Source organism: Erpetoichthys calabaricus, chromosome 17 (assembly GCF_900747795.2).
Source record: "Erpetoichthys calabaricus chromosome 17, fErpCal1.3, whole genome shotgun sequence".
NCBI lineage: Eukaryota > Metazoa > Chordata > Cladistia > Polypteriformes > Polypteridae > Erpetoichthys > Erpetoichthys calabaricus.
This window is the reverse complement of record NC_041410.2, coordinates 41,669,354-41,693,761: the sequence shown is the minus strand read 5'-3', so window position 1 is coordinate 41,693,761 and position 24,408 is coordinate 41,669,354. Positions and strand designations below refer to the sequence as shown.

The 24,408-nt window shown below is 39.7% G+C and overlaps 1 protein-coding gene across 1 annotated transcript in view; it reads left to right on the top strand.

The window, feature by feature from the left end:
- Nucleotides 1-4,684: 4,684 nt before the first annotated feature.
- The window catches only part of unc45a (unc-45 myosin chaperone A), a 33,170-nt gene continuing 13,446 nt past the window's right edge, over nt 4,685-24,408 (top strand). Inside the window, exons 1-10 of the mRNA XM_028822441.2 lie at nt 4,685-4,876; nt 6,260-6,415; nt 7,720-7,756; nt 7,849-8,024; nt 8,114-8,203; nt 12,698-12,865; nt 14,135-14,303; nt 19,866-20,036; nt 21,449-21,620; nt 22,105-22,405. Of these exons, the coding sequence (XP_028678274.1) occupies nt 4,853-4,876; nt 6,260-6,415; nt 7,720-7,756; nt 7,849-8,024; nt 8,114-8,203; nt 12,698-12,865; nt 14,135-14,303; nt 19,866-20,036; nt 21,449-21,620; nt 22,105-22,405 (1,464 nt within the window). The 5' untranslated portion in view covers nt 4,685-4,852. The remainder of the gene's footprint in view (nt 4,877-6,259; nt 6,416-7,719; nt 7,757-7,848; nt 8,025-8,113; nt 8,204-12,697; nt 12,866-14,134; nt 14,304-19,865; nt 20,037-21,448; nt 21,621-22,104; nt 22,406-24,408) is intronic.

Genomic DNA, 24,408 nt, shown 5'->3' with positions numbered 1-24,408 from the left:
GTCAATAGCACATGCACATCTGCCTTCTGAAGTCTGTTTCTGAAGTGTTGGATAGGCTTTTGGGGCTTTCTTTACTATATTGAGGATTCTTCTGTCATCATCAGTGGAGGTGTTCGTTGACCTACCAGTCCCATTGCGATAGCTAAGCGCACCTAAAAATGGCTGGCACAGAGGTATACTGGTTACTGCTGCTGCAGACGGTTCATCTGAGTAGACTTCTCCCCTGTGGATTTTTAGGTGCTGATGCACTCACTGGGTATAAAAGAGGTATGAGAGTGAGAAATCAGGGAATCAAGAATGAATAGGAAACCAAAAGAGCAGATACAAAATCAAGAAAGAGAAAGATGACTGAGAGAAAATGTCAGAATCAAGATTAAGCCAGGTGCAGAGGAAAGGTGGCAAGGTGGTTGCAGAAGGGTGCTCTGAGGTAGGGCATTGTAGAAGAGCACTAGTGACTGATTGCTCCTATGGTTGTTCCATGGACACTGAAGGATGATAGTAGGACAAGAAAGCAGGGCTCAATTTTCTGCACATACACCTAGGGATTGTAGTGAGGGGAAGAGCGTAAGACAGGTGGCTGCAATTGCCAGCGTCTCTGTCTTCTGAAGACAGCAGCATAGTAAGAAGAGAGATAAGTCTGAGAGAGAAATGCACTGGTGTCGAGATGAAAAGAATGAGAGAGAGAGAAGGCTGGATGATGCGGCAATAGTGAATCAGGAAGTGCAATGAATTAGCAAGGAGGAAGTAAGGACAAGTATGAAGAGGATCAAGAATGGAAAGGCTGTTGGTCCAGATGACATACCTGTGGAAGCATGGAGGTGTTTAGGAGAGATGGCAGTGGAGTTTTTAAGAGGATTATTTAATGGAAACTTGGAAAGTGAGAGGATGCCCGAGGAGTGGAGAAGAAGTGTACTGGTACTATAAGGGGGATGTGCAGAGCTCTAGTAACTACAGGTGGATAAAATTGATGAGCTACAGCATGAAGTTATGGGAAAGAGTAGTGGAAGCTAGGTTGTGAACGGAGGTGATGATTAGCGAGTAGCAGTATGGTTTCATGCCAAGAAAGAGCTCCATAGATGTGATGATTGCATTGTGTCTTTGTGGACCTGGGGAAAGTATATGACAGGGTCCCTCGAAAGGAGTTGTGGCATTGTATGAGGAAGTCAGGAGTGGCAGAGAAGTATGTAAGAGTTGTACAGGATATGTATGAGGGAAGTGTGACAATGGTGAGATCTGTGGTAGGAGTGATAGACGCATTCAATGTGGAGGTGGGATTACATCAGGGATCAGCTCTGAGCCCTTTCTTATTTGCAATGGTGATGGACAGGTTGACAGATTAGTTTAGACAGGAGTTCCCATGGACTATGATGTTTGCTGATGACATTGTGATCTGTAACAAGAGTAGGGAGCAGGTTGAGAAGCCCCTGGAGAGGTGGAGATATGCTCTAGAGAGGAGAGGAATGAAGGTCAGTAGGAACAAGACAGAATACATGTGTGTAAATGAGAGGGAGGTCAGTGAAATGGTGAGAATGTAGAGAGTAGAGTTGGTGAAGGTGGATGAGTTTAAATACTTGGGATCAACAATACAGAGTAACGGGAATTGTGGAAGAGAGGTGAAAAAGAGAGTGCAGGCAGGGTGGAATGGGTGGAGGAGAGTGTCAGGAGTAATTTGTGACAGACGGGTATCAACAAGAGTGAAAGGGAAGGTCTACAGGATGGTAATGAGACCAGCTATGTTATATGGGTTGGAGACGGTGGCACTGACCAGAAAACAGGAGACAGAGCTGGAGGTGGCAGAGTTAAAGATGTTAAGATTTGCATTGAGTGTGACAAGGATGGGCAGGATTAGAAATGAGTACATTAGAGGGTCGACTCAGGTTGGACAGTTTGGAGACAAACTCAGAGTGGCGAGATTGCATTGGTTTGGACATGTGCAGAGGAGAGATGCTGGGTATATTGGGAAAAGGATGCTAAGTACAGAGCTGCCAGCCAAGAGGAAAAGAGGAAGGCCTAAAAGGAGGTTAATGGATATGGAGAGAGAAAACATGCAGGTGATGGGTGTAAACAGAGCAAGATGCAAAGGACAGGAAGACATGGAGAAAGATGATCCGCTGTGGCAACCCCTAACAGGAGCAGCCGAAAGAAGAAGAAGAACCTATGTATTTGCCTTATTTATTTATGGCTTTCAACCTCTGCAAGGATAATGTTTTTATCATGAAATATTTATTGAAGACTTTGCTCTGTACTGTTTGCACACTGCCGGATTGCTATGCATATACTGGATTGCACTATTATATCCTTGGTACATAACTATTATTATCAATATCCTGGAAACAGGAAGGAGGATGATGTCATTGTGGAGTTTGTACATTTTTTAATGTGTTCAACTAAGTTGTTCTCTGCATATTCTGGCTTTTTTATCCCAATGACATGAATGATAATAAGTATAGTACACTAAACTGGCTCAGTATGAGTGAATGTGACTGTGTACATGATATGCCCTACAAACTGTGATAGCCCTGTCCTTCCTGGTGCCCTAACAAAAATTATGCCTTGTGCATTCCTTTTCTGCATCTCTCCATTACCAGATTCAAGTGTACTATGTAGTCATCTGGCTGTAACTTAAGACAATGTTTGAGTTGTGATTAAAGTGGAACATTGACACTAAACGATTAAGAGCATTTAGAGCTATAATGACCACCAGTCGAGGATGAGTACTAAAACATGAAGAAAATAAACATCATTCATAGCATACTAGCAATGATATTGTGCTCCTATAATTCAAAAGTGTAGCACTTCTTAATACCATCTTTTTTTAACTGTTGTCACCTACATAGGCACATCGTGAATTTACAGAAATATTCAAAAGATTGCATTTTAAACAAAAACTTTAGAAAATAAAATAATTTGAAAATTCTAGCTAAGGTGCAAAACAGGGGGCTTTTCAGCAGTGCAGAACACTTTGCAAAACAAAACCTTGCCACTGAAAATTTGCCGAAGACTGTTCAATCACAGTGAGTATCAAAGTAAAACATGTTTGACAATAGAGTATATCAAACACTGGTGGCTCATAAAATACAGTATTTATATGCATTGTGCTCTCTCCTCTCACCTGTAAATAGCTTTTTTTTTATTTCTTGTCTTGGCTCCTGATGGATACTGCCGTTTGAATGTCATGCTGTTCTCTTCTGTGAATTGAGATCCATATGAATGATGAGAGAAAAATATTATTGTTATTTATTTAAGTAACCACAATTTTGATTCCTGTCATCTTCCTTGGAAATTTACTAAACTTACAACAAGCTTAGCTGAATTGCTGGGTGAGCAAAGTGACAGGTACATTTCAAGTTTAGGCTTCTGGATTTTGCCTTAATACAAGGTATACAAAAACTGCTTATTAAATCAGCAGCTTGCCACAAATGACATCACAACACATGTGTATTACTTATAACATGTCATCATTTTTTAACAGATTCAAATACTATAAGGCAGGAATGGAGCCCAAGTCCAAGGGCCTCTGAGACTAACAAGACATTGCCCCCCCCCCCCCCCCCTACCAATACCTGCTACCTGCCAAAACCAACACATTTCTTGTAGAAAGAAACGATATTCACTGACTGGCAGTACGTTGCGTTGTCCTGCTCAGCAAGGTTCCAGTTGGCTTCTTTATAACGCTAAAGTCTCATCAAGCTAGCTTTTCTACACAAATGCTCATTTACCTTTTAGACTTCCACTCCCGTCATACCCAACTCAGACCCCGAAGCTCCATTAATAGCATCGAATTGGTGTCTGGAAGCCATTCATTTCTTACCGTGCTATGTGACGTGCTTTCATTAAGTACAAGTAAGATTTTGTTGTTTTCTCAGATCCCGGTAAAAGGCAGTTACCATAACTAGTTTTTTTTTTCTTAAAGGTTTGTGTGTGCCTATTTTTTAAGTTTAAGAAATTAATTTTGAAGTGGAGAGATCTTTAGCGTTACTCGATTTTAGGGTATTGACAAAAACACAACCACGTAGGTACTCCCTGTCAAGGTCGTAGATTGGGTACGACTAATCCGATACGGATGTGCATCAGCTACTCAGGAATATTTATAAAGTATCGCATAAGGCGCTCCACTTGAGCGAGTATTTCCTCAAGCTTATTCTTCTTTACGGTTGATTGGCATTTGGTAGATTTAATATTGTAAACAGTGTCACTTGTTGATTACGGATCATTACACTGTACACCTATGACAAACAGGAAAATTGTTCAGCCTCAGGAGCACAATAAAGATCGATACACCAGCAATCAAACATATTACCTTCAAATGGATATTTGAATGTTGAATGTGCATGCACTTTAAGTCGCACACTTCTAGCGATGGCTACTCATATGGCATATAAACAATAAAATTTCATAATGCAGCGAGATGGCAAAAACATACTTCGTTGCATTGTTCATATAAAGCATTATCGTTACATTTTCAAGAATGCGACTCGAATATCGCAAAATGTGCAGAATTCTTAGTAATCCACTCTTCCTTTTTAGGTTAAGGATCGCAAAGAAGATCTACGACATTCGACCAGATGTCTGTTGAGAGCGGTGGTCCATCCCTCTCACTAAACTCTATTCTCCAATCAGCTCACGAAGGAGGGCGGAGCAAATACGTCACATGGAGTTGGGGCGGAGATAACGTAAGCGTCATTACGCCGCTTCCTACAGAACACAGGAAGTTAGAAGATGTGTATGGGATGTTCTGTAGACTTTATTGATTGTTGATCTAGCGATCCTCCTTTGGAACTGTTTTCAAATAATTTGAGTTTTATGAAGACACAGAGCCATACAATAGGTGGAGTTTTAGTAGAGATCTGAAATGAGTGAAAACGACAAAAAGCAGGTAATAAAATAGATGACGTACATCTTTAATAATTAAATAGGCTTCTGCAGGTTTTAACCAAATTAGGGTATTGTGTGCTGCATGAGGTCATACGAACGGACCGGTCGCGGGATATTTCCCAGCCTTGTAGGTTTTAAGTCTCAATTTGCAATACTGGATGGAGACTTTTATTATGCATTCTGTTCTCATGTGGAGAGAGTGCTAGATTGCAACATAGGTTGTTTGTAACACCCATTTAGCTGAAATATAAGACGAACACTAGTCGCTTTCAAATGTCTTCTGAAATGTAAAATCAAATTACCGGTAAACTCCACTTTAAGCAACTGTTTTTAATGGATTTGCTCCACAGTGTCCTTTTCTGATCAAGTGCAAAACATGTCATCCTAAGTTTAAAACAAAGAGTTTTTACAGCAGATATATATCCATTCATTCCTCCATGATTTCCTAACCCGCTTATTAAGTTAAGACTAACAGGGAGTGGGTGCCTGTGCTAAACAGCATTGGGTGCCACATCCTCTTATTACAACAGTGAATGTTTTTGCCAATAGTGGTAGCTCATCTTAAGTTGAGAATTTTTGAATTAATTGTTAACAGCCATACATTCAAGTGAAATCTTCATTTACAGAAACACATGGAAAATAAGTTGCCTGCAAATTAAGACGCCATATGGGTGTCTTTATTTTTTAATTAAAGTTCAATGTCAGCTTACTTGTTGTATACTGTATCTATGATGTTGATGGAAACACATGTATCATGATTATTATAGGAGCATTATGAGTTAATCGTTAGCAAACTAGGAGGAACAGGGGTCTCATCCAGGTTTAATTTTGCCTTATGCAGTCTTGGCAGAATGTATTATGTTAGGTTCAGCAGATGGATGGATGATCACATACGCCACTTCTAAACACAAGATTTCTTTGGCAGTTCATTTGAATGTCCATTAGTTAATACATTGGCAGATGTACTTAATCTAATTCAGGGTTACTTTGACCAAAGGAGATCCTGGCAGTATTGGGCATTAGGCATAGAACAACCTATGACAGGCCACACTCATGCATACATTTCAACCCACTTATTGTGTATATGGGTGTTGTTTAGAGTCAGTAGTTACCTAACACTTGTTGCTTATAAATTTGGATTGAAAATTGGCGCAACATATTTTATATTTACATTTTATAACTTTCCAGTTAAAGTTCTTTCTTTCTTTCTTTCTTTCTTTCTTTCTTTCTTTCTTTCTATTAAATTACATTAGACAGTACAGTATTTAATTTGTGCCAAAGGGGAAATATACCATGTTATACTGTATATGGAAGATTTTATCCTAGCTTGTATTTGAATGGTTTTGCTCATTATTTTGCAAATTTCTTTTTTTCCACACTTCAGGATCCTGCTTCCTTACGAGCTGAAGGGAATAATCTATTCAACTCCGGGGATTTCCATGGTGCACTAGTTTGTTACACCAAGGCCCTGAAGCTAAGTGACGGTCCATCAGAGGAAGCAATTCTGTACCGCAACCGTGCTGCTTGTTATCTTAAACTGGTCAGAGAATTCTTGATGTTTTTGGCAGGCAAAATGATTTTATTTGGAACTTCCATAGAGTGCTGTGAGCTGGGGTTATGCTGCATTCACATGCTATCAGACAGACAGTGAGTACAAGTTTCCGAATTGGAAATTCCACATGAGTGGCCTATGAACTCGGAGCTACAAGTTGGACAATTCAGAGAAAACAAAGCTACTTGAATTCTCAGAGTTACAACATAAAAGGCAGAGCATTGGCTCTGTGGATAAGGATCGGGGCTGGTATCTGGAAGGTTGTCGGTTGAAATCCCAGAAGGTGTCCTTCCTACTTCATTGTGCCCTTGAGCAAGGCCCTTAACCTGAAAGTTGCTCCAGAGGTGCTGAACAATGGCTGACCCTGTGTTATGGACCCGAAAATCTTTGCAAAAAGATAATTTCCCCTCAGGAATTAACAAAATGTATCAAAATAAAAAAAAAGTAACACTGACCTTTTACCTTACTCAGTTATATAAAATTAAAAATATAACCTGGTTAGCCAGAATTTCCATTTTTGTGGTTGAATTTCATTTGGAGCAAAGTGATACATTTTTAATTAAACATGTTCTTTATTTTCATGAAAAACATATAGTTTTTCTATGATTGCTTTTTTTACTGACCCTGTGACAAATAAACAGTGACTGAAAATTCACACGAATGTTCTAAAGCAGGAAGGTGAAACCATCACAACTTGGAGCTCTGAATACTCTGATAGCATGTCAGTGCAGCATGAAAATGAAGTCAACCTCCATCTTGCATGTCAAGTAAGGTTGGTTGGCAATAGGAAGGCCATCCAGGCTTAAAAATGTCTGCTGCAGTACTCCCATGATGATGACACAAAAAGATGATAGAAAGATAACACAAAGCATAAGTGGGGTACAGGTCACAGTGGCCCATGCCCTACACCACTCCCAAATGCCTTTGCCAAACAGAAAATTGTGGCCAAAACAACAGGGAGAGGAAACCTGATTTTGATATATTACTTTTTATTTCAGAAACAAAAAAATAACAAAACACCAACCGATCAAGTTAAAATGATAGTCTTAGATCTGATGCACTGTGTATAGACAGGTGGCAAGGAAGACAAAGGAGAAACGGTGAGAAGGAGAGAGAGTACAAACTGTTATTTACAAATATGATAATTACTAGTTATTAACAAAGTTTTCTTAATATGCTCAGTACAGCAAGTAAGCCGTACTATAGAAAGCAGTTCTAGCTAATACATACAGTATTCAAGATAAACTTTTCCAATACATGTCAAATAAAGCTCTAGATTTTTTTCTTACCAGGAGGACTTTTCAAAAGCTGAAGACGATGCCTCAAAAGGTGTGCTTTTTTCTGTGCATTTGCTTTCCCACAGTTATCGCCTCATATTAATATTTAAGGTTATTTATGATCTTTCTTGTCTCCCTTTTTAGCCTTGAACACTGACCCTGGTGATGTGAAAGCTCGATTCCGCCGTTCGCAAGCCCTACAAAACCTGGGTCGTTTGGATCAGGCCTTCATGGACATCCAGATGTGCGCAAAGATTGAACCAAAAAACAAAGCTTTTCAAGAATCCTTGCGGAATTTGGGAGCACAGATTCAAGAAAAGGTTCAAGACTATATTTTAACAGTGACGAGGTAAAACCCCTGGACATTTCTTTTTTTGTTTCTGATACAGCGATTTTTTATTTTTTTTAGGCGAGTCAGTTCTCTTCCACTGACTCTCGTGTACAGCAGATGTTCAACCTTCTTTTGGACCCTTCAGTCAAGGAATCAGACAGACATAAGGTATGTATTGAATCCAAATGAAGAAATTCTGTAAGTGTATTAGTGTTTTTGATTCTCACCTTGAATGTTGGTATATACTAATCCTCCAAAATGACCAGATAATATTTACCAATTCAAAAATGGCTCAGACTAAAATTTAATGACTTTTCACATTTAGACTATAATATGTTTGACCGTTAAATTTTTGATAATAAAGCCAAAAACAGAAAATGTTTTGAATTACTGCTGGAGAATTGATCCTTGCAATTTTCCAAGTCAAATATTTTTAATTTCTGTGAAGTTTTTATTTTATATTAGTGTTTTGTAATATTTAGTTGTTTTCTGCCAAAGCATCAGTTTCTTCAATTAAAAAGTATGATTTAGGGTAGTATAGCATTAATATACCAAGCAATTTTTCCATAAGGGAGTATTATTTTTATGTAATAATTTTCTAAAATTATATGTAAATTAATTGGCATTATTTTAAATATAGTTAATGCAACAGTCACTGTGCAGTATCTGTGCTGACACTGCTATTCATAGAAAGAGCATAAATAAGATTAAAAAACAAAAAAATAGAACAGTCAAGGAGGAGGTGATGTGCATCAGGTATAGTTAAGGGAAATTCATATACACAGACAATGAAATAGCAGATGCTCTAAACTTGCATTTTTCTGAGGTCTTCACATGTGAGGAAGTGGATAACCTCCCGGCGGTAAATGAGACTACTAAGGAGGTACTGAGTGACATGGAGGGAGAAGTACTGCTTATAATAAATAGGCGGAAATGAAACAGATTACCAGAACCTGATAATCTTTACCCTCGTGTTCTAAAGGATGTTAGCACGTACATACACTGCCTGGCCAAAAAAAAAGGTCACACACTCTAATATTTTGTTGGACCGCCTTTAGCTTTGATTACGGCACGCATTCGCTGTGGCATTGTTTCGATAAGCTTCTGCAATGTCACAAGATTTAGTTCCATCCAGTGTTGCATTAATTTTTGACCCAGATTTTGCATGATGGGTGCATCACCTCATCTGCCTTTCTTCTTACCCTGATGTGCCCATCACTCTGGAACAGGGTAAATCTGGACTCATCAGACCACATGATCTTCTTCCATTGCTCCAGAGTCCAATCTTAATGCTCCCTAGCAAACTGAAGCCTTTTTTTCCGGTTTGCCTCACTGATTAGTGGTTTTCTTACGGCTACACAACTGTTCAGTCCCAATCCCTTGAGTTCCCTTCGCACTGTGCGTGTGGAAATGCTCTTACTTTCACTATTAAACATAGACCTGAGTTCTACTGTTGTTTTTTTTCGATTTGATTTCACCAAATGCTTAAGTGATCGCCGATCACGATCATTCAGGATTTTTTTCTGGCCACATTTCTTCCTTGAAGACGAAGGGTCCCCACTATCCTTCCAGTTTTTAATAATGCGTTGGACAGTTCTTAACCCAATTTTAGAAGTTTATGTAATCTCCTTACATGTTTTCTCTTCTTGATGCATGCCAATGATTTGACCCTTCTCAAACAGACTAACATCTTTTCCACGACCACGAGATGTGTCTTTCGACATGGTTGTTTAAGAAATAAGAAGCAACTCATTGCACCAGTTGGGGTTAAATAACTTGTTGCCAGCTGAAAGATAATTGCCCATGCAGTAATTATCCAATAGGAGGCTCGTACCTATTTGCTTAGTTAAATCCAGGTGGCGACATTTTTTTTTGGACAGGCAGTGTATATAAACCCTTGACACATAATTTTAGGAAGTGACTGCGCACTGAGAAGGTTCCGAAGGACTGGAAAAAAGACAAATATTATCCTGTTATATAAAAAGGGTGTCCAGAGAGATCCAAGCAACTTTAGGCCAGCAAGCTTAATGTGTATCACAGGAAAAATAATTGAAGGAATTATTAAGGATATGATGGAGTAACACATGGCAAGACATGAACAGATAGCATGGGTTCAGAAGAGGGAGATCATGTTTTACCAATATGCTGGAATTCTATGAGGAAGCAATCAAAGGATATGATCAAAGTGGAGCATATGATATTATTTATCTTGACTTTCAGAAAGCATTTGATAAGGTGCTATACGAGAGCTTAGCCATCAAGTTAAAAGATGCGAGTTGAGGGTGTTTGTTGATGGGTACAAGATTGGCTTAGACACAAGAAACAGAGGGTGCGAGGAACATTATCAGAACTGGCTGATGTTAAGAGTGGTGTTTATGATTTGGATAAGAATTTAAGTGACAAGCTGGTTAAGTTTGCAGATGATACCAAGCTATGTAAGACAAGTTGGGGAGCATGCACTGGTACAGTGCGTTGATGCACCCACTACACAACGAAACAACTCGGGATCCCAGTAGGCAACCCCCCAGGCAGACGCACAGTCCAGTCCCACCCTCTGGAAATTACCCTCTATCTGCCGCGGCCAGGTGTTACATGGGTGACCCTTTGGCCTGGTCTAGCCACTCGGGTCCCCAACAATGAGGATCTTACGAGCCGGATCACCCTCAGGGAAACACGCCACATGGCCGTAGTGCTGTAACTGACGCTCCCTCACAATGCAGGTAATGTGCCTCATTTGGGACTCCATGAGCAACCGCTCATTTGACACAAAGTCAAACCAACGGTACCCAAGGATTCTCCGAAGAGACACAGTACCAAAGGAGTCCAGTCTTCGTCTCAGGTCACTGGATAGCGTCCGTGTCTCGCAACCATATAGCAAGATAGGAAGCACCAGGACTCTAAAGACTTGGACCTTCGTCCTTTTGCAGAGATATCAGGAGTGCCACACACCCCTTTCCAGTGACCTCATGACCCCCCATGCTCTCCCAATCTGTCTACTGACTTCATAGGAAGAGTCACCAGAGACATGAATGTCACTGCCAAGGTAAGTAAACCTTTTGACTAGGTTGTCACTCTCTCCGCAAACAGACACACTGCTGATGGCTATGCCCAAGAGGTCATTAAAGGCCTGGATCTTGGTTTTTAACCAGGACACTCGCTAGCCCAGACACTCAGACTCCTCGCTCAGTCTCTCGAGTGCCCTGATCAGAGCCTACATTGACTCCGTGAAGATCACAGCATCATTAGCAAAATCAAGATCCATGAATCTTTCTTCACCAACAGATGCCCCACAGCCGCTGGACCCCACAACCTTGCCTAATACCCAGTCCATACAAGCATTGAACAGAGTAGGAGCAAGAACACACCCCTGATGAACCCCAGAATCAACTGGGAAAAACGCAGAGATCCTACCTCCACTCTGCACATCACTCACAGTACCAGTGTACAGGCCGGCCATGATATCCAGCAACCTCGAGAGGATCCCGCGAACCCTCAGGATGTCCCACACGGCAGCTCGATGTAGATTGGCAGATGATCGAGAATATGTTGAACCAATACAGGTAGACTAGGATAGCGTACAGGCTTGGGCAGATTTGTGGCAGGCGAAATTTAATGTCAGTAAATGTAAAGTATTACACGTAGGACATAAACATGTTTGGTTTGAATACACAATGGAAGGTCTAAAAATCAAAAGTATACCTTATGAGATGGATTTAGGAGTCATAGTGGACTTAACACTATCAACTTCCAGACAGTGTTCAGAAGCCATTAAGAAGGCTGACAGAATGTTAGGCTATATAGTATAATGTGTAGAGTACAAGTCCAAGGAAGTTATGCTCAAATCAAGCTTTATAACGCAAAGGTTAGACCTCATCTTGAGTACTGTGTGCAGTTTTGGTCTCCAGGTCACAAAAAGGACATAGCAGTGCTAGAAAAAGTTCAGAGATGAGTGACTAGGCTGATTCCAGGGCTACAAGTGATGAATTATGAAGGAAGATTAAAAGAGCCGAGCCTTTTAGTTTAAGCAAAAGAAGATTGGTGTGTATATCTGTATGACAAAATAAATAAAAAAAACCCCTCTTAATTCATTAATTTTCTTCGAATTCTTTGATGATCCCAGTAGTCTGAAGCTTTAGCTAGTTGCACTTAATTGTGTAGTATAAAGTTTGCATCCTAAATATGCATTGTGGAACCAATAAAATATCACACTTGTCAGGCCACATAGTAATGAAAACAACTGCAATTCTTTAACGACTAGCAACTCAAAAAATAGAATACATTCTTGAGAAAACACTTACTTAACAAGATAGCAATTTTAATGCATCACTCAATATACAGGAACAGGAAGATTCTCTGTTTTGAAGTTGGGAAGTTTTCAAACTTATTTCTGCTGCCTTTTTTGTCATAATTGTAAGCTGATCGGAGAGACACATTTTTTGGTAAAATCACTTTTAAGCTGCACATAACAGCATCCCAAGATTGTGAACAAAATTACAGGCACCAAATGTTTTCTTGAAAAAATAATGTGAGGTATTGTATTCCTCTTGAGTTCTGTTTCTAACATGCTGATCTTTTATTTTTTTTTAATCTTTATTAAATATCGATTATAGAAAGTATACATCTCTGTCTTTCATTTCTTCTTCTTTTTTTTTTCTTGTCAAGGCAGCACAAAATCTAGTAGTCCTATCCAGAGAGGATGCAGGGGCAGAGCAGATCTTTCGCAACGATGGCGTGCAACTTCTGCAGAGACTGCTGGATTCTGGAAAGGAAGAGATGGTGCTGCCAGCTGTTAGGACGTTGGTAGGGCTGTGCAGTGGACACCAGTCCAGGGTGAGGGGCACGCTGTTGAAGTGCACTATTCTTTCATGCTTAAAAAAAGGTTGATTTTGAAAAGCATTGTGTTCCATTATTTTTTTATCTCATCTTTTAGAATGTTTTAAAATTTGGAAAGCAGCATTCAGTCCAATGAATAATCCATATTACTAAACGAGAATGGTAAACCGGATATGGACGCAGGGACCTGCCCGTGGACGCAATAGACATACTGCGCAAGTGCCACACAAAGCCCCAAACCCGAGTGAGACGGGAGAGACTACGCACGTGCGCAGGCGCCACACAAAGCCCCCCCCCCCCTCCCCCCAGAGCAAAACGGGAGAGACTACGAACCGTTAGAGTAGGAAACAAAGTAAAACGTCATAAAGAGGTTAAAGAACAGGGACAAACACATACAGAGCAGGTTATAGAACAAAGCCCCCCTGCCCAGAGTAAAACGAGAAAGACTACGAACCGTCTGACATGCCGCAAGCAGGATAAAGCGAGGTCAGAAATAAAACACAGATTAGGAAACAGGCACCAAATCCCGAGTGAAACGGGAGAAACTACGAACCGTCAGAGTAGAAAACAAAGTAAAATGTCATAAAGAGGTTAAAGAACAGGTACAGACACATGCAGAGCAGGTTACAGAACAAAGCCCCCCTGCCCAGAGTAAAACGTGAGAGACTACGAACCGTCTGACATGCCGCAAGCAGAATAAAGCGAGGTCAGAAATAAAACAGAGAGTAGGTAACAGAGTCAAACTTTATAAAAGGATTAAAGAACGGGGACGAACACATGGAGTGCGGGTTACAGATGATGAAAACTAGAATGCAACAGCTTCAAAAAAAACCTAGGCACGAAACACATGCACACCGAGATACAGAATATAAAAGGCAGAAACAACAACAGTTAAACGTCCACACCACACAGCGGGGACGGACCCGGATGTGTGTCATCCTCACACGTGGCTGCCCAGCGGCCGCGGGTTCAAAACGCCGGGGGTAGGCGAGCGAAGCGAGCAGGGGGCGGAGCCCCCTTGTTTTAAATATGAAAGAATTAACGGGTTTGACATTTTTTTCCCTGACCACAACAATGTTCTTGAATGGAAATGTTTATTTCAGTATCACACTTTTATTCTGTTCAGGTTTTTGTTGTGTTTTGATACAATTTACTATCAAAACTTTTAAGATGTTTATAGAATTCCAGAATAGTTCAACACTCGTGAGCAGGTCCTTGTTTATCACATTTTTATTGGTGTGTGTATTTATGTATCTTTTTTAATAGACTATGGTTATTGTAAATGAACTGGGTATGGATCGGCTTTGCAGTGTGATGGGATGTGGGGCTGAACAGGTCTCACTTGCAGTTTGTCATCTCCTTCAAGTCATGTTCGAAGCTCTGATGGAAGGTATGAGCAAGGAAGTACGTGGAAAAGAAGAAGCTGTTGTGTTGGGTGAGTACGCTCAAACCAGTTGTCCAACATAAGTGACCTTTTTGTTTGGTTGTCTATTGGTTTTTGCTAGTTGTGTTTAATGTACCATGGAGTTAGGTAATTTGGTCTTAATTTTGGAATGTTACAGTATAATGACTGACACCTTTAAATAGGAAGAAACAAAGCAAAACACACAATACCAAAGTAACCTGGACAAACCAAAATCCCACTGCTTCTATTTTTACAAGTCTTTTTCTCTCTGGCTATCTGGAGAGTTAGTTTGCCTACTTGTCTACCTGAAACTTCCACCAAGCACTCATCTTCTTTCTAAAGGCAGGCCTGCTGCCCCTCTTTATCTTCTAAGAGTGCCTTTAATGTCTGGTGGGATGGTTTGCCCACTTATCACCTGAAAGTACCACCTAGCACTTTCTCTTTAAATTCCCCCATTAGGCTTGAGTCAAGTTTTTGGGGTAAAGTATGGATTTTTTTTTTTTTAACTAGAACACCACCAAAGTAAAATTCCTTCAACTGGATTCTTCTCTTCCTACATCTCTGAGCCTTCAGGTGCTCTTATTGGGCTGGGTCTGTGAGACAGCGTCCATATGGGTTTGATTTAAACGGGTGATTCCAGTCTTTCCAGTATGTACCGCCTCTTAACAGACTGGAGTTTTTAAATTGACGTCCTGCCACTTACCACCTTAAAAAGTGTAGTACTGTTCCATTTTTTTATTACCTGGGAACATCTTTCACCACACCCGATTACCCTGAAGTGTCTTCACTTCCTGCAAAGCCCTTAGTGACCTTACTTCTTGCATTGATGGGGTGTCATGCATCCTTTTTGGGATTGTTTTGGTCCACTGTCCTGAAAAATCACTGCATGCTCACATCCATGTTGCATGTTTCACTATTCTACTGTTTTCCTTCCTTGTGTTCTCCCTCATTTTAGTACACATACAATACTTCCAGCAGACTCTTCCCTTCTATCCCATGCTGGTATATCTAGTTCCTTTGTACTTGACAGTGTGGGTCTCTGTGTCTCCTCCAGAACCTTCACCTGGGATTACCCTGTAACCTTCTGCTAACTGCCACCTATTCACAGTGCATATATAATATATCCAGTAAAGTTTGTGAAGGGCAGTGTCAATGTGCATCTACAAAAGATGGATGCAAAGCCATATCATTGTGCCTAGGACAATCTCTTATTTTTTGCCGTGTGGGAATAATCATCTTTTTTACTATTATAAAATATCCACACATATCAGAATTGTTTAATCTTTTATTGGTCTTCTCAGTTTTGAAGGCCTCCAATGATAATGTAAATTAAATTAGGATAAATAATACTAATCTAACTTGAAATGGCTATACTTTGTACAGATTCTATAAAACAAAATGAAATCCTAACTGACGTATTCCACCTGTCTGTGCTGTCCTTGCCAGGAAATTCAATATATGCATAAAGTACAATTCAGGACATTGCATACAATTTTGGTGAAATCACACAATGGCCTTCCTTTACTCTTAAATTCTAATGGTAATTTGCCCATACTTATACAGTCATATGAAAAAGTTTGAGAACCCATTTCAGCCTGCATAATAATTTACTCTACTTTCAACAAAAAAGATAACAGTGGTATGTCTTTCATTTCCTAAGAACATCTGAGTACAGGGGTGTTTTCCGAACAAAGATTTTTAGTGAAGCAGTATTTAGTTGTATGAAATTAAATCTAATGTGAAAATCTGGCTGTGCAAAATGTGGGTCCCCTTGTAATTTTGCTGATTTGAATGCATGTAACTGCTCAATACTGATTACTTGCAACACCAAATTGGTTGGATTAGCTTGTTAAGCCCTGAACTTCATAGACAGGTGTGTCCAATCATGAGAAAAGGTATTTAAGGTGGTCAATTGGAAGTTGTGCTTTCCTTTGACTCTCCTCTGAAGAGTAACCGCATGGGATCGTCAAAGCAACTCTCAAAAGATCTGAAAACAAAGATTGTTCAGTATCATGGTTTAGGGGAAGGCTACAAAAAGCTATCTCAGAGGTTTAAACTGTCAGTTTCAACTATAAGGAATATAATCAGGAAATGGAAGGCCACAGGCACAGTTGCTGTTAAACCCAGCAGGTCTGGCAGGCCAAGAAAAATACAGGAGCAGCATATGCGCAGGAATGTGAGAATGATTACAGACAACCCACAGATCACCTCCAAAGACCTGCAAGAACATCTTGCTGCAGATGGTGCATCTGTACATTGGGCTACAATTCAGTACACTTTGCACAAAGAACATCTGTATGGCAGGGTGATGAGAAAGAAGCCCTTTCTGCATTCACTCCACAAACAGAGTTGCCTGTTGTATGCAAATGATCATTTAGACAAGCTGGATTCATTTTGGAACAAAGTGCTTTGGACTGATGAGACAAAAATTGAGTTACAGTGGAACCTTGGATTGCGAGTAACTTGGTTTGCGAGTGTTTTGCAAGACGAACTAAAATTTTTAATAAATTTTAACTTGATAAACGAGCGACGTCTTGCAATGCAAGTAGTATGTATACGTGTTGTCTGTCGAGCGTCACGTGATCACAACTGAGCTGATGGTTCATCTCTCTCTCTCTCGCTGCGGGATTGTCGGTAATCGTCTCCCACAATCATATAGTCAACATCCGTACGAGCTTATACTGTTTACTATAGCATTGTGACCACATGTGTGTGTTGTAACGTGCGAGTCCCTGTCTTGCACCCCAAAACACGAAGCTGAGTCTCAGTACTTTAAAAACACCAGCTTTATTCAGCTTGAAACAGGAACAGCACAATTATTTATTGTAGCGGGATCTGCCACTCTCCTATACACAGACACAGCAGTCAGGCAGGGTTATAGCCAGGTTAGTGGCCAAGTAATACTGTGCCCTGAATTTATTATTTTCCGTGTATCACCCGTCAACGGCAGGCGTTTATACTATGTCCGCGATCTTTTCGGATTCACTTTTTAACGGAGAACTGCTACAACGCTGGGAGCCTGCGGTTGCTTTGGGATGCTCTTCCGCATGTCATCCCGTTGTGTGGAATCCCAAAAGAATTTAGAAACCGTACAGTGCGTAAAGCATTTTTTTCATTTTGTGTCCAAGTGTAGTGACTCTTCAGGCAAAAGCAACTGTCATTGGAGAGGTTCCATTTTTAAAGTCTCAAAAAAAGAGGAAGATTCCAGTGAGCCAACAGATAGCAGTGATTCTGGTAGTTAGAGTGAAAGCCGTCCTACACAATAATCCTCCTCTCTCTTGTCTCCCTCACATCAGCCATGATTCTTTTCACAGGTAAAATGCAGGTTAATTTGTTTTATGTATTTTTACTTTATATTTTGTATTAATCATTTTTATATGAATAGTTTTAGGTTGTGGAACGAATCATCTGAGTTTCCATTATTTCTTATGGACTTGATATACAAGTGCTTTTGATTACAAGCACGTTTCTGGAACGAATTATGCTCGCAATCCAAGGTGCCACTGTATTTGGTCATAACAAAAAGCACTTTGCATGGCGGAAGAAGAACACCGCATTCCAAGATATTCCAACAATACAATGACCCAAAACACAGTTCAAAATCTACAAAGGCATTCATGCAGAGGGAGAAGTACAATGTTCTGGAATGGCCGTCACAGTCCCCTGACTTGAATGTCATCAAAAATCTATGGGATGATTTGAAGCAGGCTGTCCATGCTCGACAGCCATCAAATATAACTGAACTGGAGAGATTTTGTATGGAAGAATGGTCAAAAATACCTGCATCCAGAATCCAGACACTCATCAAAGGTTATAAGAGGCGTCTAGAGGCTGTTATATTTGTAAAAAGAGGCTCAACAAAGTATTGATGTAATATCTCTGTTGGGGTGCCCAAATTTATGCACCTGTCTAATTTTGTTATGATGCATATTGCATATTTTCTGTTAATCCAATAAACTTAATGTCACTGCTGAAATACTACTGTTTCCATAAGGCGTGTCCTATATTAAAAGGAAGTTGCTACTTTGAAAGTTCAGCCAATGATAAACAAAAATCCAACGAATTAAGAGGGGTTCCCAAAGTTTTTCATATGACTGTAGTTTACAATGTAACAAGCACCTTTTCAGGACAGAAGGTAGAGGCAGAGAAAGGGAAAGGCTCAGTAACAGCGGTTCACAACAGTTGGCATAAGTAAAATTAGCGAACAATGTAATGAATTAATCAGCTAAACCAATTGACCATCCGTTGCATTTGTCAGTGTATTATTACAAAAAGTTATGACTTTGTAACTAAAGCCTCTGCTTGTGGGAGGACAAGTACTTTGAAATTAAATTTCATAGAAATTTCCATCCAGAAGCTTGTAGTATGCCATTAAAAAAGTGAACAGTTTTGGGGGCCATTACTATGAAAAGCAGTTGCATTGTTTCTTACTTCACAAAAAAGTAACCAAAAAATGTTTTATAGTTACTTATTTTAAAATGTAATATGTTACAAACAGTACATTACTTTTCTATAAAAAAATTGCACATTTCACTGGCCAGTATTCGTTATTAAATCCTAAACCTATAATCTTTCATGAAACTGACCACAAACACAGCCATATTTAATTATTTCCTTGTGTTTTAGAAATACTGTAGTGCCTCTGGGTCCGGGCCTGAAAAGTTCATGTTCCTCAGGTGACCATGACGTGTTTGAGGGGGCAGAAATACTTGGAGGAAGCAGCTATAAAATAAAACCCTTTAGCAGCGCAGTGAGAAGACACTGCACTTAGAGAACACTTCAATTTGCTGCAATGATCACTGGCTTCCTAAAACCTTGTTAATCGTACTTGCCATGTGAAGTTTACGCAGAGTGCAACGCAAAGCATATGCACTGTAAGCGAAAAAATCATTTCTGTTTGTGACAGCCTGTTTAAACTGCTCGTTGATACTCTCTGGAATGATACTCTCAATGTCACATACCTAACAATTTCACAGCAGAGGAAGTGTGACTGGCTTTAAGAGAAAGATAGAGGAGAAGGAAGAGTGTCATACCCATTAACGAAAAGCGGTAAAGGGAGGGTGAGTATAATATTCTCATGACTGGGTGACCTACATGACGAAGAGATGCACTTAAGATTTTTTTTGCATATCTTCCTTGCGCTTTGATAACCTTGTTGTGTTATATTCATCCCTTTGTTCATCATTCCTGGACCCGTATACCCAGTCTCTCTTTGAAATTCATCATTTAGGCTACATCTGCTTTGCCATTTGCAGCATGTGGTAAAAACACAATTATGGGGTGCATCTCCACAATTGACATCATTTTTGCCCTTTTATCCTCGTGACTTTACTCCCAACAGCAGCAGGCAAATTCTTAGCAAAAAGAGGGCATACTTCAGCAAAATAATACAGTATATATATATTTTGGAGTGGTAGAAAGTAAGTATTGTGTTACTTTACATGTTACTCTAAAGAAATGTGTGTTAAAAAAAGTTTGTAAACGAGTCACCCCCAACACTGGTCTCAAACTAAAAACTAGAAAACAATCCAAAACAACACCTTTTTTTCTCTGTTCTAAGAAAAGATATGACTGGTATTTCTCTTAATATAGAGCCTTCACGGGAACTTCGATCTATGTTGAAACATATCTTGGATGTCTTGACAAAGAGAACTGTCTCAGGAGCAGGCCGAGATAATGCTCTTAACTTGCTCATTAAGCATGTTCCCCGGAAATCACAGAAGGATCCCAACAATGCTCTCACTCTTTGGGTCATTGATCATGGTATGTATTTTTTAGAAATCTACGTATTCTTGAAGGGCTACCTGCTGTAGATACATCTATTAGTCAGATACTACTATGTTGCGGGATCTTTACAAATGTTTTGTTTGATGCCAATTGGATTTATAAGGCACCAATTACAACACTTTAAATTGGAGCTACCTATTGTGCCCATACTAGTCATTTAACTATTACATAACACATCTTTAATAAAGACTTTGGGTTATATAGTATACTTATGAGACATTTATTGTTATAGTAAGCCTTAAAGGTCTCAGCATTTCACAATGAAACTGGATAACACTTTATTGGGTGACAGGAAAAAAAAAAAAATAGATATATAAATAGATATATAAATAGATAGATAGATATACTGTCACAAACTCGACTTAGAGTCATAGAAAGATTTGGGGCAGCCACCCATATAATTGATTTCCTGGCTGCAAAGTCGTTCAAGTGAATACAGCACTGATGTGCACAAAACTGAGTCCAAAACAGAACTGAGGGAATAGGGAAAAGGTGGAGGCTTTTAAAGGGGAAGACAGGAAGTGAGGTCAAAGGGGTCGGGCTCATGAAGGTCTTCAGCCATAGGTTCGAGCCTGGACGTGACATTACAGGGGCTGGAGCCGGCAAGGTCTCGTTCCATAGGCTCGGTCCCGGAAGTGACATCAAGAGGGCCAGGTGGGATCTCCCATGAATGGTCTACAGCAGGGGTCCCCAACCCCCGTCTGACAGCCGGGCCGCGAGAGAACTGCCGGCAACGGAGACTCACTCAGACTTTTCAGAACGCTAGGTGGGCGGGGCTTTGCAGCGGCGCAGAGAGAGGAGAGAGACTGAGGCGAGAGAGTATTACAACAAAGTATTTTTATGGTCCCGACAGTTTCCCCATATGACATGAGTCTATAGAAATCGCGTTACTACGAAATACATTCAGCAGATGCTTTCATTACAACAAAGTGTAAGTATGTGACTTGACCGTCTCGTGGGACGTGAAAGTGTCTCTCTCTCTCTTCAAAAGATCTTTCTTGAAAAGATCATGTCTCGTTGCAGGAAAAAAAGTCTCGTCTCATCCCAAGATTTTTTTTTTTTATAATAGAGAGATATTGTGGGGTTGGGGTCGTGCTACTGAGTTGTATGATGGGGTGGAGACCTTGAGTACATTTGAAGGGTGTCTAGTTAAGGTACTGGGGCACTTGGCTGTCAGCTATCCATACAAGCTTAAAAAAAATGGTCTCCCCTCATTTGTCAAACTTCTTATGTTCTGAGTAAAGTCTACATGTAAATTCTAACCTCGACATATTCAAGTGATGGGCATTTAGTCTGTTTAGCTTATCAAAAAAGACACATCATTTATGAAGTCAACAATATAGCAAAAGAGAATATCTACCATATATTTATATTTGTTCTTTCCTCAGGATTAAACAAAATCTTGGAGGTTGCTGGCACAGTGTCAGGAATAACAGATGGACCACCTTTGACAGACAGCACACACATGAGTTGCTCTGTGCTGCTTACCAAGATGTATGATGACCTAAAATGTGATACTGAGAGAGAGAACTTTAATCGTCTCTGTGAGGATTACATAAAGTAAGAGAGTATATGCATCATAAAAAGTCTCCTCTTTGAACTGCTCTGACTTTTGATATAACATATAATGTACATTAGTAATATATTTATTTGACTTCATGTTTTTGGTTGAGAATAAAGACCTGAAGCATTTTTGTTTAAGAAGTCCAAACTTTTATATTTCACTGTTTAGTTATTAATTGATGCATACAATTAATTAGTGTTTGCCAAAGAATTCTACAACTCTACCTAACCTCAAGTATTTTCCCATGGTTTATATGATGTTATATTATTTTTTTTTAATATTGTGTTCCTTGCTGGTACCACTCCTGTATTGTAATATTGTGGGTTGCTATGTTTTCTGATATTAAATGCTTTGCAGAGTATCCTATAATGTTGCTTGTTGTACACGCTTGACTGTATACATTACAGATTCTGTGATGTGAATTGCAGGTAGAAACAATAATACTGGTAATTTTTTATATTAAATTAATTTTTTTGGCAGGTCACACTTTGAATCTGAGGGTCTAACTGGCAAGCTACATGCAATCCAGACAATTTCAGTTCTTCTGCAGGGCCCAAGTGATGTGGGAAATCGGACCCTGGAACTCACAGGTGTCATGAATACTGTCATTACGCTATGTGGTTCTGACATAGAATTACATCAGCAGGTGGCAGTCGAGGCCTTGATCCATGCCTCTGGCAAGGCTAAGAGAGCATCCTTCATTACTGCCAATGGAGTAGCATTGCTTAAAGATCTCTACAAAAGAAGTGAAAATGACCGGATTCGTGTTCGGGCGCTGGTGGTGAGACAATTATGTTATATTTTGTTCTATTCCTAGTTAACTTTACAGCCAATATTTACAAAGATACTTTTAGTAATTACAGTAACGTTTACTTGTTCAATAAATTTGGTGTGAAAATAAGGATGGAATTAAAAATGAGAAGTCTAAGTTCAATAAGGCTTTATTTTATGTAGTGTTTCTCAATAACCACGATCGCCCAACGCTGCTCCAGGAAAATGGTGATGTAAATTACTAGACTCTCTCAAAATTACACATAAACACACACACACACACACACACACACACACACACATATATATATATATAATTGTGATAATTGTAATAATATATGTTGTGAAGAAATAGCCAGGCACACAACGAAGGTTAGGGGCAGCCGCCCGTATAATTTCCCTGGTTGCAAAAGGCTTAAATTTGCATACAATGTGTACAGGTTAGAGTCCAAAACAGAACTAATCAAGTATGGAGGATGAGGGGTTTTTTATAGGCGGTTCAAAAGAAGTGACGTCCTCGGGGCCGGGACAGGAAGTGACATCTTCAGAGCGTACTCGGATACAGGCAGGATTTCTCTTGTTTGGTCTGCGGAAAGAAAAGAAAAAGGTTCAGTGCAACCCGCCGCCCCCTGGCCTGGCATGGAATTGGTGTTTGCTGGTCATTTTGGTTGACTCCCAAGCACATGTGTGACATGAGATATAATATATATATATATATATATATATATATATATATATATATATATATATATATATATACTAGGGGGCTTCGTTTGGTTAATCGGATAAACAATTACATTTTTTTTTTTTACTTTGGAATTGTTTCAATTTCATTGTTTGCACTTTTACTTTAAAGCTTCATTAAAAACAATATTTTTTGGAGACACATTGTGACAACGCAACGTATACCTGCCCGTGAGTGAATATTGTTTCTGTAATAAATAATCCGAGTTTTTCTAATGTTTGTCCTTGTGGTTTATTGATTGCCATAGCAAAAGCTATGCTCACGGTAAACTGTAAACATTTTAATACGAATGGCTTATCACGATCTCCTTTGGTGTGTAATGTTATTCACGGAATATACACATTACCTTTCTTTTTGCCTGTTAAAATATGCATCGCTTCTCCGTGATCCGTGTGTATTCTTTGAAATTTAACTTGTCGTTGCTTAAACTGTTCAAGGACCACAGATTCTCATAGCGTATGGTCCATTATTGTGTAAATCCATGTTTTCTGCATTGATTGATGCGAATGTGAAAAGACTTTGTTGTCTACTCCTTTTTTCTGACCTCGATTTGCCCTGCTATTTTTTCAATTACACCTGGTTCGGATGATTAATCATCTTTTGTTTGCGGTAATCTTTTCTTTGATACTGTAGTGACAGACATGATAAAGTGTCACAAAATTTTTACTTGAACAATCGCCAACTTCCTAACCCCAAACACAACTTTCTAGCACCCTCTGCAATGCCCACCGTTACCGCATCAATCAATACCCCGCCATCAGTCTTCCGTGCTGTACTCCGCCCTCCCTCAATCGGACCTAACAGTCACTTAAAACCAAAAAGCCCTCAACCTGGCTGGGATGCTACAATACTTTCTAATTTTACTGTTTTCATATTCTGTACCTTTCTCTGCATGTGTATTGCGCCATCATTTGTTTGAGCCTTTCCAATTCCACTGCTTTCATAATCTCTTATCTGCCTTTTTTTCTCTCCAACGCCTTTGGGTCTCTATTCTCCATATTGTCCTTATACGCTTTATATGTGCTGGGAGCACATGATCTGTGTGTACTACACACTTTTACACCACTGAGTTTTTTTTGATGGGTGTGCGCTTATATAATATCTTTTGTAAGTAGGGTGTGTCTTGCAAGAATCTCATGTTCCGCGTCCCCGTGAGATGGCCCTGGAACAATCTCTTGGCACCAAGTCTCATGTTTACGGTCCACGCGAGACGCACCGTGGCAAGTCTCTGTCATCTCGCAGGTCTTTTAAATGTCTTCTGAGAAGAT